Source organism: Streptopelia decaocto (genome assembly GCF_964273445.1).
Source record: "Streptopelia decaocto genome assembly, chromosome: 1".
NCBI classification, from domain to species: domain Eukaryota; kingdom Metazoa; phylum Chordata; class Aves; order Columbiformes; family Columbidae; genus Streptopelia; species Streptopelia decaocto.
The window spans coordinates 22960724-22972772 of NC_138663.1; the positions used below are offsets into that span (position 1 = coordinate 22960724).

General features: G+C 35.4%; 1 protein-coding gene across 1 annotated transcript in view; it reads left to right on the plus strand.

Moving 5' to 3' along the window:
• Positions 1-12049, plus strand: part of GRM8 (glutamate metabotropic receptor 8) — a gene marked incomplete at both ends in the record, with an annotated part of 340828 nt that overhangs the window by 284199 nt on the left and 44580 nt on the right. The window contains one exon of the mRNA XM_082066696.1: positions 8090-9025. Within this exon, the coding sequence (XP_081922822.1) occupies positions 8090-9025 (936 nt within the window). The remainder of the gene's footprint in view (positions 1-8089; positions 9026-12049) is intronic.

Below are 12049 nucleotides of genomic sequence, written 5' to 3' on the forward strand. Positions count from 1 at the left end.
ACGTATTTTCAAAATATAGACAATAGGTCATGTAAAGCATGTCCAAAAATCTGAGATTGTTGATGTCATCTTGAAAAGGATATTTCTTTGTCATGAAATTATTAAGGAAATAATCGGGGGGGTGGTGGGGAGGTGGTGTTTGGGGCTTTTGCTTTGGTTTTGGGTTTTTAGTCTCACTTGCAAATAGAGACTATCTCCAGAATCAGGTGCTTCAAAATCAATTGTGATTCATGCTTTCGAGAAAGAAAAAAAATCTTGCTTGTGTTGAATAGAAGTGTCCACTACATTGCTGTAAAATTCCATCTGATAGGTATAGGGTGCAGTAACAGTAGGCGCTTACTTGGTGACCTGCTAATCACTGTACTTTGTGCTAACCTACTCCCCAAGACTGAGAATAAAATGATGTTTTCTGGATATTCCATGCACATTAATAAGTTTGTTGTTTGGCAAACTGAAGAAGGGAATATATTGTTGCTCCTCCTACCCTTGTACAAGAGGTCTGTTAGGGTCAGCACTTCTGTAGCCCATCAGTACCAACAAAACCTCAGGTAGAGAAAAGTAAAAGTAAAAAAAGTAAAATAAACAGATGCCAAAACATGTGAAGGCTTAGCATTTAAGACTGGGGTTTAAAGTCTGTATAGCACTAATAAACACTCTCTGTGACTATGGTACAGTGGTACAATTATTCCCTGTTTAAGGTTTCCACAGTATGGTTCTCTATGTAAGTATTCAGCAGTCATGAATTAAATGACCTAACTCATGAGACTGGTTCCTTTGAGGTAAAATTACAGTCTAAGCACATTAAATCACATATTTCCATTGATACAGCAAGGCTAGTATTTAACCTTTTCTGTTTATGAGCAAAAGAAACTTAATATTTATTCACATCTTTCTTTTCTGTTTGTATGTATTACCTCAGAGCATCCTTTAATTATTTTACCCTAGCTGAGAATGACTTGTTAATATGGACAGAACATTAAAAATGCATTCTCTCAGCTTTAATAATTCCAGAGATTGGTGATATTGTAGCTCTGGGAAACTGGAGATGAAAGGAAAGTTTTTTGACATGCTGAGGAAGCACAGAAATGTTCTTGATGTTTCTGGTACTAATTCTTTGAAAAATATTACTCAGTTTTAAAAATAAAAATTGTTTCAATCAAGTTTTCTAAAATATAACTTCTTCCTATGCAGAAAGCTTTCCAGACCTGAGAGACAGATATCATTTATATCCCTGCTTAAATTTCTTACTCAAATTCTAAACTTTCTTAAATGTCTCTACAGCTCCTGTCTGCATGACAGTTTTCCTCCAGCTAATTGCAGAGTTGAAATTTAAGAGAGTTAAATAGTTTGCCCAAGGTCACTGAGAAATTCAGACTGTGTCAGAGGCATGTAAGCTAACTCTCAGCTTAGAGACCAAAGTTGTTTAACTGTTCTGTAGCACTGCTTTCAAATAATATATACATCGCCTTCATTCCTGTAGTCCAGGACATTTTAAATCTTACATGAATATAAATCATTATACACACATGCAGGTATTAAAATTTAAATGACAGTAAATTTAACTGTGTTGTTTTTTCTGTAGAGAAACTGTGACATAAAGACGGTTAGTGTTGTGCCCAGGTTGAACTTTGGGCAGATGGATTCACAGTTAGGAGAAATCAGCTTCCCTTTGGGTTGTAACAGCAACCTGTGCTTCTGTCCCTGTAGTATTTCAGACTGGTCTTTTAATGGCCATTGCATCTGATCAAACTTCTCAGGCTTCTCTTCAAACTGCTATTTGACTGCTTCAATTTTCAACCAGTATGTATTAAAACCAAAGATATGATCCCATGTTCTTTGCAAAGTTCAAGGAACGTTTATGCTTGAAATTCTAGGATATAACATCCCAGTTGTTAGGAAAACATCTGTATGGGGTGAACAAGGCAAATTATTTACAGCAATTATGGCAAATTTGGTAATGATTGTGATTTTATGCTGCTGTCGACAATCTGGATTATATTTTTAAAAAAATTTAAAACTGTATTTTTTGGCTTTGACTTATTTCTCATTTGCATATGCCTACTTAAATATTTGCAAGTTCAGTATACCCAGCTTTTCTCTAGAGGGATAAAATCTTTCTGGCAGACTGAATGCAATGATCGTTATATTTAGATTCATAATGAATTCCTTTTAGTTGAACCAGTTTCAGTTTAATTTTGGTTTTTGATAGTTCAGATGACTTGACTGGACAAGGTACATAAGAGACTTGAACTGTTACTGTGAGAATAGATGCATTTGACAATTTAAAAAGGTAAATGTTAGACTAAATTGCCTTAATTCACTTTCTTGCTATACTACTCTGATGAACTTTTGTCAGAAGATAAATACTTCCAGGAACTCAAGACAAAATTAAGAACAACTCTTTGTGACAGCTGGAGGTGATATTTCAGTTCCTTGTCATTTTTATAGCTTAGAATCTGAATATCTATTGAAAGCCATATGAATTTATATGTGATAGCTTTGATACTTCTGAAAGTCTTGGCTAACTGACTACAAAATAAGATGTTTGCCTGACAACTCTAGTAGCATGCACTGCTTGCATTCCTCCTGTCCATATCTATTATAATTCCATTCATTATAATTATCCTTAAACACATATTTTCCATTATTTTAAACAAATATCTACCTCTGAAATAAGATTTCAAAAATGAAAATTCCTACAAGTGACAACATAATAAAACCCATAAAAATATTATCCACCAATGTCCTTGATATAAACTCTCTGAAGGCTGTCCAAGTGCCTTTATATTGTCACTGGCTGCTGAATCATGTAAGTGATAAATTATTCCATGATCATTTAGAATGGAAAACAGTGTGTTTTTGTGCACATAAGTGGTTCAGGAATGATATGTGACCGACTAGCAGCATTTTTGAGGGCATTGCTAAGTAAGTGTTGTTTGATTACTGGACGAACACAGTTGCCAGTAATGTGAATGTGCTACTTGTACTGTGTCATGTAAATCTCATCTTGTTTTAGCCTAGTTCTTCATCATTAAATTTTAACTTTATTATTAGGTATTAGAGGAAATTGTATTTTTAGTGTTCATGAAGGATAGAGGTGTTTACTTGATTGTGATATGAAATGGCATTTTGTCTGTATTTTAATGGTTTAGTGATCTGTAAATCTTAGTACTGCAAATTAAAGCAAATTGCAGCTCTGTCAGGCAGATATCTCATATAGAGATGATTTTTATGTCTATTTAAATAGCAGTGAAGCCATTCTCTTCTTGTATCATGATGCATTTCACAGAAAATGAGTACATGTCTTACAGACATGCTGTCATACTCTTTCTGATGTTTTCACTTGAGTAAGTATTAGAATAGTAGAAAATGGAACATTGTCTTAGGAGAATGTGAGGTTCTTCATTATAACACATCAATATATCAGACACTGTCTAAATTCAGACAAGCTACTCAAATAAAATTAATAATAATGTTTAAACTGTTATTAATAATAGATACAGAGCTAGGCTATGCCAGTCTGACCTGTATGATGAATTCAGATACATTTAACAATGAACTTTGCCTTGTCATGTATCATACTGTAGTGAAGAGCAGCTACAAGATGTCACATGAAAATGAAGGTGGCAAAATAAGTCTTCTAGAAACTAAGTTTACCTAGGGCTACTTAATAATCTGAGACTCACACAGCCTTAGCGGAGTCTAAGCAGTATAAAGACTGCTGCAGACCCAGATATTTTGATGAAGAGTTGCAGAACTTCTTCATTCTTTTTCAGTGTCAGAAACCTCCTTCTTTTCTGTCTTTCTTTTGTCTGGCTTTGGCTTCTTTGTCAGTTTTTTTCCCTCATGAGAATTTTGTTCAAAATGTGTGCCTAAAGTTAAGCTCCCCTGAAGTCAGTTTTGTAACATTTGAACTTCTAGATCACTTTGGGGCAGGTTTTCCAAAGTGTTTAGATTGTGAAAAATGCAGATGGAAGCATAGTGGGATTTTCAAAAGCACTTAGATAAGGCACTTAGCTCCCATATAAATTAATTAGCTGGATTGAATAAGTTCCCCTTGGTACTTTTGAAAGTTCCACTGCTAAGTGTTTATGTCTACATAAAAAAATATGATTTTCAAAACAGGCTGAGCGTTCAGCAACTCCCTTTAAAGTTTATGACTACTATATGTTTTCAGCTATTCTGAAAATTATACAATGTCCCTGGCTTTATGTTCCCAAATGATCCTCCTTTGCTTTCTTGTTTCTTAACAGTTTCTACTATCATTTATTGTCTAAAGTCAATCTCAGAGAATAAATGGAATCAATAGTATTGTAACCTAAGGATCAAAAAATAATTACGCAGGTGAATCTTCTGCACAGGTTTGAGAAGTCACGTCCCTTGGCACACACATTCAGTGGCTCTAAAAAATGATAGAGCTTTAAACCCATTGTTGTGATTATATCTCATACTGGATTTCCTTATTATGTTCACATTATGCAAAATAATAGCTAAAAAATACATTACAGGCAAAGAATGCTGCAGGTTATGAATAGCTGGGAATGAACCAGATGACCAGAAATAGCATGACATTTCAGTCTTTAATTGCTGCATATACAGAAACCCTTAGCAGACCTGTTTGGATGTAATAAAACAAAGCAGTGCTTACTCTGAGGTAGAGATTCCCCTGCTCTTTAGTCTGCCTCTGTTATAGTAGTGTCTAAGTAGCAGTCTGAGGGTGTACACACATTTTGGTTTGTACATGCATTTTGGTTTCAATCAAGAATATGCTCTTGAAATGAATCAGATAATTATCCCCACTCAGCAAACCTTGTTGTGGAGTGGGTCTCAGGCTATGTGAACTGGGTCAATTTGGCTGAAATGAAAACAGACGACGTATTTCAGAAGGACATCTCATCTTTAATCATTACTGGGTGTTAAGTCCACTGAACTATGGCAAACTTAGTTCAACATAATCCTCCTTCCCTGACTCTAGTTTCAAATTCTGACCAATGTGATCATCAAGTCCTCAGACCTGGCACCTTTGCTCCAGAGATTGGTCCTTACTATGCCATGTTGCTTATTATTGAAGCTATAAACTGAGTTGTCAGGATAGTTGGGTTCATGGGAGAATCCCTTCTTTGCACCCGCTTCCAGAGTTAAAAATCCTACAATACCACAATTTTCTCAGATCTGCAAGCATATTATAGAGGATCTCTAAATTCAAACACGGGCCATCGTTTCTTGGGACTATGTCTTTTCTTTCTTGTTAGGTAGAAATGAAATATAAAACTCATGAGGAAGAACTCATAAAGTTTCTGTTAAGAGCTTTTTCAGAAATGTAGGTCAACCTGAGTGTAGCTGCAGGATTTGCATAACTTGTATGCCTTGTAAAATATACCTGTACCAGCCATTCATTCTGGTTATTCTCTATGTTGATTTGGATTTTTTTTATGCTTTAAGGGTCCATTCTTGTTTGAGTTCTTCCATTGGTAACAGCTAATAGTGGTTATATTCATAATTAATAAAAAAAAAAAAAAGACTCAGGTGGTTTACCTTGTGTAGTTTATGTATCAGATGTACTAGAATGAAAAACATAATATGAATCTTTACCAGTGACTTTCAGAAATAGGTATTTATTATCTCTTGTTGCCACTGAGATGCATAACCTGAGGCATTCTAATGTTTTACCAACCAGGAAGAGTTTTTAAGCATGTTTTTAGTCAATTAAACCACCATCAAGACAAAAGTATGTGAAATCATAAATAGCTGTACAGTAAAAGGATATTTTTTCACCTTTTATTCTTTGTTAAAGTAGAAACTCTGAAAGACACAGAGGAATTATGTGTATCTATCTGAACTATGGATTCACAATATAAATGTGGCTTTAGGTTGCTTAATGCCAGATAAGCAACACTGTAGCCTCATGGTATTAAATGCTGATCTGGTATAAACTCACTGTCTAGTATAACCTCACTTTGCTGGTTCAAATGTGTTTAAAAAATTGGGTACCTTAGCTTTATTCTATCAGGCTTTCTGCCAGATCAGATATTGCCTGTCCATGCCATTTCAAGTTTATGATGGATCAGGTGTTGTGCACTCTCCTGTTGATTCTGTGTTATGTGCTATAATCTGACAAATATGCAGTACTGTTCTTTTTTGAGTCACCCCAAACTTATCCACAGATCTGGATTAATGACCGTGGCCTCCTGTTTCCCCTATTACCATAGTATCTGACTAAATCACAAGCTTTGATGTATTTATTTTCCTAACAACACTGTGAAGGAGAATATGTCTTTGTTATCACACTGATTTCATCATAACATGTTTTCTCTCTTGTCTAGTAGATGAAACAGTAGGGGTTATGCAGGCTTTGAGAATTTCAGTGATTAAAACCAGGGGATTGCAACAGAGGTGGATATTTTCTTAGAGTGTCAAGTGCTCTGCTAGGGCTCTGTCAAAGCTGTGTCGTGCAACTGGGTTATTCTTATCATTTTTAGGAAGCTAATTACTTAAATGATTTCCTTTAGATATTCACCAGATGCTGCATTTTGTGTAATTATCACAGTCCTTGATATAAAGTATGGCTAACTTCTGTAGGTTCAGAACCAATCCAAATCCCTCTGAAGTCCTTGAGTGACTCTGGGGATTCACAGAGCTGGTTGTATCAGTACATTTCTTGTCTCCTCATTATTGTGTGCTTCGTTGTTCACCCCCCTGAGTGGTGTAAAAGAGCAAAGTCCTACATGGAGCAGAAGCATGGACAGCGGAGACAAAGTGCCCGGCTGCTTGTTGCTGCTTTATTTACCTTGTGTGGTGCTGTAGCAGGTGCTCCGGCTCTCTGAGGAAGGTAAATGAGGCTGGTAACATTACATTGTGATTTTCTCTCAAACCTATTGAAAAATTGCTGGAAAAATAAACTGTTAAGGCCACAATTATCCTCTGTCCTCATTCTGTCCTCCTCCAGAAGGAACTGAAAACATTCCTGACACATGAAGTTTTATTATTGCTGTTTCACTTATAAATAAAGCCTCCAAAGGAAACAAAAGTGCTAAGCACTCAAGAATAAGGCAAGTCCTTTGTTCTTGAGTGCTTACCACCTACTAAAGGTATGAGAGATGGAACATGGGAGCAACACTGAGTGATTCTGGTGCTTACAAGTAACTCTTTGCTCCTGGCACTGCTCTGGTTCACTCAGTGTGAACCCTGGCAGAGCATGGGTTCACTAAGGGTGGGCTAAGCAGAGTTAGGACCAACCTGAGTGACAATTTTAAGCAGGAGATGCTTTAAATCCATGACTTTCCTATTCAGATGGAGGGCATGTAGGAAGAATAGATAAGTGGATGAAAAAAGTATATATTTTTAATGTGCTGCTGTGGAGAAATCTGGGATTTACAAAACAAGAATGCCCTATGTGCATCTGCTCTGTACAACAAAAAGATCCTTGGACTTTTTAAATCAGGAAGACTAAAGCAGCAGTCATGACATCTTTTCCATTATTATTCAGAAAATGATATATACTCATTTTAATCTTCTAGAAATATAAACAAAACACTTATGTGCATTTCAGGAATTATAAAGTGGAAAAGTATAAAATATGCAGATTTGTGGAAGAGGTGGCATCACAGATCTTTTTTTTTTTTTCTGGCATTATTTGTTCAACCAGAGCTGATGCAAGGAAATTTTAATCTATTTTTTTACTGTACCAGAAACTTATTTGAAACTCACATAGCTGTATTTTGTAATTAAATGTTTGAGAACTATTGGTATTTATATTTGCATGTGATTAACATAAAGCACTTTGGATGGGGTTTTTTGCTTTTAAACTGGCCTGGAGTCAATAAATATCTTTACAGACATCAATTTGGTCAGCAGTAAAGAGGTAAATAGAAACTAATGACACTTATCAAGCCTGTGGCATGAATGATTTATTGGATACAATCATTTAACACTTTCATAAAGTCAATACAAGGGAAAGAAACAGGTTTCTTATTATGGTAAACTGTATTTGTACTGTCAGCATGTAGTGATTTATGACAAACCTGTGGCCAGGATTAGGGTATTACAAATGGAGGAAAATAGAAGGCTCATTAATTTTTTATACCCACAGGTAGAAGACATGCAGTGGGCTAATAGAGAACGCACTCATCCAGCATCTGTCTGCAGCCTGCCCTGTAAAGCGGGAGAAAGAAAGAAAACCGTGAAGGGAGTGCCCTGCTGCTGGCACTGTGAGCGCTGCGAGGGGTACCATTACCAGGTGGATGAATTCAATTGTGAACTGTGCCCAATAAATAAGAGACCAAACGTCAACCGCACAGATTGCCAGCTTATCCCTATAATCAAACTGGAGTGGCATTCTCCTTGGGCCATCGTGCCCGTCTTCATAGCTATTCTCGGCATAATTGCCACCACCTTTGTGATTGTGACATTTGTTCGGTACAACGACACACCAATCGTCAGGGCCTCTGGACGGGAGCTCAGTTACGTGCTTTTGACTGGGATTTTTCTCTGTTACTCCATTACTTTTCTAATGATTGCAACTCCTGATACAGTGGTCTGCTCATTTCGAAGGATCTTTTTAGGCCTTGGCATGTGTTTCAGCTATGCTGCCTTGCTTACCAAAACAAACAGGATTCACAGAATATTTGAACAAGGTAAAAAATCTGTTACAGCTCCCAAGTTTATTAGTCCAGCTTCCCAGCTGGTGATCACTTTCAGTCTCATATCCATGCAGCTTATTGGAGTCTTCATCTGGTTTGCTATTGATCCACCACATACCATTGTAGACTATGGAGAGCAGAGGACACTTGAACCAGAAAATGCCAGGGGAGTTCTCAAATGTGACATTTCAGATCTTTCTCTCATTTGTTCCCTTGGATACAGTATTCTCTTGATGGTCACATGTACTGTTTATGCTATTAAAACAAGAGGGGTTCCAGAGACCTTCAACGAAGCAAAGCCCATCGGATTTACTATGTACACAACCTGCATAATTTGGTTAGCTTTTATTCCAATCTTTTTTGGTACGGCCCAATCAGCAGAGAAGGTAAGTGATAATAAGTTTACAAAGAAAATATTATCCTCCTCTTATATTCGTCTAACTACTACAATATTTTCACTATTACAAATGAGATATTCTTAATACTAATTGCAAATAAACTCTCAGAATTCACAGATAATAAAATATATCATTCAAAATTTAGATTTCCTATGTTTTAACACAAGAAATTGAATGTGATTGTGGTGTGGCTGGCACAAAAATGTTGACATTTTTCTCAGTATATCCTTAAGTTACTGTTTCTTCTAATGTTTATTATTACCATTCAGTGACGCCCTAGTCTGTTACATGAAGCACTATAAATCTTTGTTATCATCTGCAGATCTGATAGAAATAGTTGCATTTTAAAATTCCTAGAAGATCGACTTTCATTTGTCAAAAATAATGAAGAAGAATGCCTGGGCAGAACGAAAAAGAATTAGTTTTCTATCTGGTTGATGCACATAACTTAAAAAAAAAGAAAAGAAAAAAAAAATAAAAAGGAGTGTATGATGTGTATGTGAAATCAGACAAAGCATAATCCACTGATTATTCTCTCAGATCAAAAAGAAAATATTTTCCGGATCTTTTAATGATAAATTTAATGCTGCATACTTGGATATCTGTTATTCTTTGTTCAACTGGCATGGAACATTCTTGATATCGGTCATGGTGGGCAGTACAAAACACATCAGACATTTAACTCTTCTCTAATGGAAAGGCAGATGTAAATGTTGATTGTGTGAGTTTTTATCTAGCTGATAGTGGAGAAAATGACAAGTTAGGTAGGAAAGAGCAATAATACCAGCATCAATCTTCAAAACTGAAAATCTATGAGATTTAGAAAATCTTAGAAATAAGAAATTGAAGTAATCTACCTTTTATATAAACTGTTTCCCCTTCTCTTCTAGCAGGTCATTTTTATAAGGTTTAAAAATGTACATTTATATTTAGTTAATTTAATTGGAAAAGTCAGCATGTGCCCAGTTATAATTGTGCAAGGGTTTGACATGTCTCTGGTTTAGGGGGCACTCTTGTCTGCAGAATTAGAGAATAAGACTGTACAGCTTGATAAAACACCTACTAATTCAAGCAGAGGAATTGTATTGGGGATTGAGAATTGCAGAAAAATATTTTCCTCACTAAAATTAAAGTAAGCAGGCTTGCTGAATTGGATAAGGCTTCATTTCCTTGGCTTTTTGGATTAAGTCAGGGGAAGTGAGCACTAAGGTAATGGCATATCATATATACAGTAAGTAAAGATAAAAAATCCTGTTTGATATAGGAAAACATGTTAAGGTGAACCGTATTTACATTCTGACTTTTTGTACATGCACGCATAAGTCAGAAAAATACTTTGTTATATATATGTGGGGTATGTTTTATTTTAACAGCTTCGGCCAGTCAGTTTTTTATCAAGTATCTATAACAAAAGAAATGTATTTCTGAGTATTGAAGCACAGAAAATATTACTTGACTGGTAACTACACAGTGATTTTTGATTTACACCATTGATTCACCCTAACTTGTAGTAAAGGATGATTTTGTTTTCACTTCTGAAGATAAGTGAACACCTCTTTTGCATTTCTTTTATGAAGCCCAAGACTGAATACACAAATTATACTAAATAGCACAGCTTCTAACACTAAATTTCACTTGTAAGTTTCTCTTTTTCTTTTCCTAAATGATTTGTTATTCTTCAGATAATGACATTCAGGAGGACAAAACCCAAATTAATATGCTAATACAGTAGCTCTGTAATTCAAATAATACTTTTTGCAGTGTTTCTTTTTTTTGCTGCAAATAAAAACATGTTTCCACACTGAGTCTTATAGACATCATCATAATAGCTTGTGGATTCATACAATTAAATTGCTTGTTTGAATAGGACAAAAATGTAATATCTTAGTCCACACATTTATACATCTTCTGAATAAACTCAGTTACTTGTAGGTTTCTCAGTTAATGCATAACAACAAAAGAATTATTTTCAAAAAAACCTAAAACATTATAGAATATCTTGCCTGAAATTCGGTATTATGATCCTTTTGTATGATGGAAGAAATGAAAGAAGATAAATAGACTTTTTTTTTAGGTGTTTGCAGTTGATTTTAGAATCCTGAATTTTTTTTTTTTTTATTTTTTTTTTTTATGGCTTGAGTTTGTTCAGAGAACTGTGCAATAAGCTGGGCCAGTTGAAGTACTGTTTGAAAGCAATGGTTCCTTTTTTTAAATGTTGACAGTAATAAAATTTAACACAGCATTCATTACAAGCCAGGTGTCCTTCCAACTAGCAATTCCTTGAACTACTAGTTTTATACACATTTCTGTTTGAATAAAGGGTAGTTGAAACTTCTCCAAAATGTTTTGAGGAACTTCTGTTTTTCTAAACATTAGTAGTGCTTACAACAATAGCAGAAGTCATCATGCATTTTTTTGAAAGCAAGGTTATATTTACTTAACTATTCCATGAACACAGGTTAAGTAGAAAGCATATTGAGAAGTTTTTTATTTTTATTTCACTGTCAAAATATTTCCACTGATGAAAAATAAGGACCATTGGTGCTAAAACCAGGTGTCTAGATTCAAAACTCATAGCTAATCATGGAAAGGTTACCTTTATTTTTAGTGGCCTTGGATCAGATCCCAAAAGTGTAAATATACTAAGACATTATGGATAGAAACTGGAGGAGTATAAACCTGTACGGTGGGCACAAGTCCATAAATTGAGTGTTCAAACTTCAAATATGCATGATGAAGGCCGTGTAAATAACCATAAGTGCATTACTGTAGAGAGACTGTATCTTAAGTGTTCTTGCTGTGAAGTACAGGATGGGAAACTCATCTCTCTCCCTTGTGCATGTGAGGAACCCTGGGTCTCCAGCTGGTTAATACAGCTGAGTTAAATGCCTGAATTTGCATGTTGTGACACATCCGTAAGAGAAAACATAGTAAAAGTTAAGGTGACTTGGCAAGACTCAGTGAGAATATGTTGATTTATAGTCTTGACATTTGTAACATTTTTAACAGCCC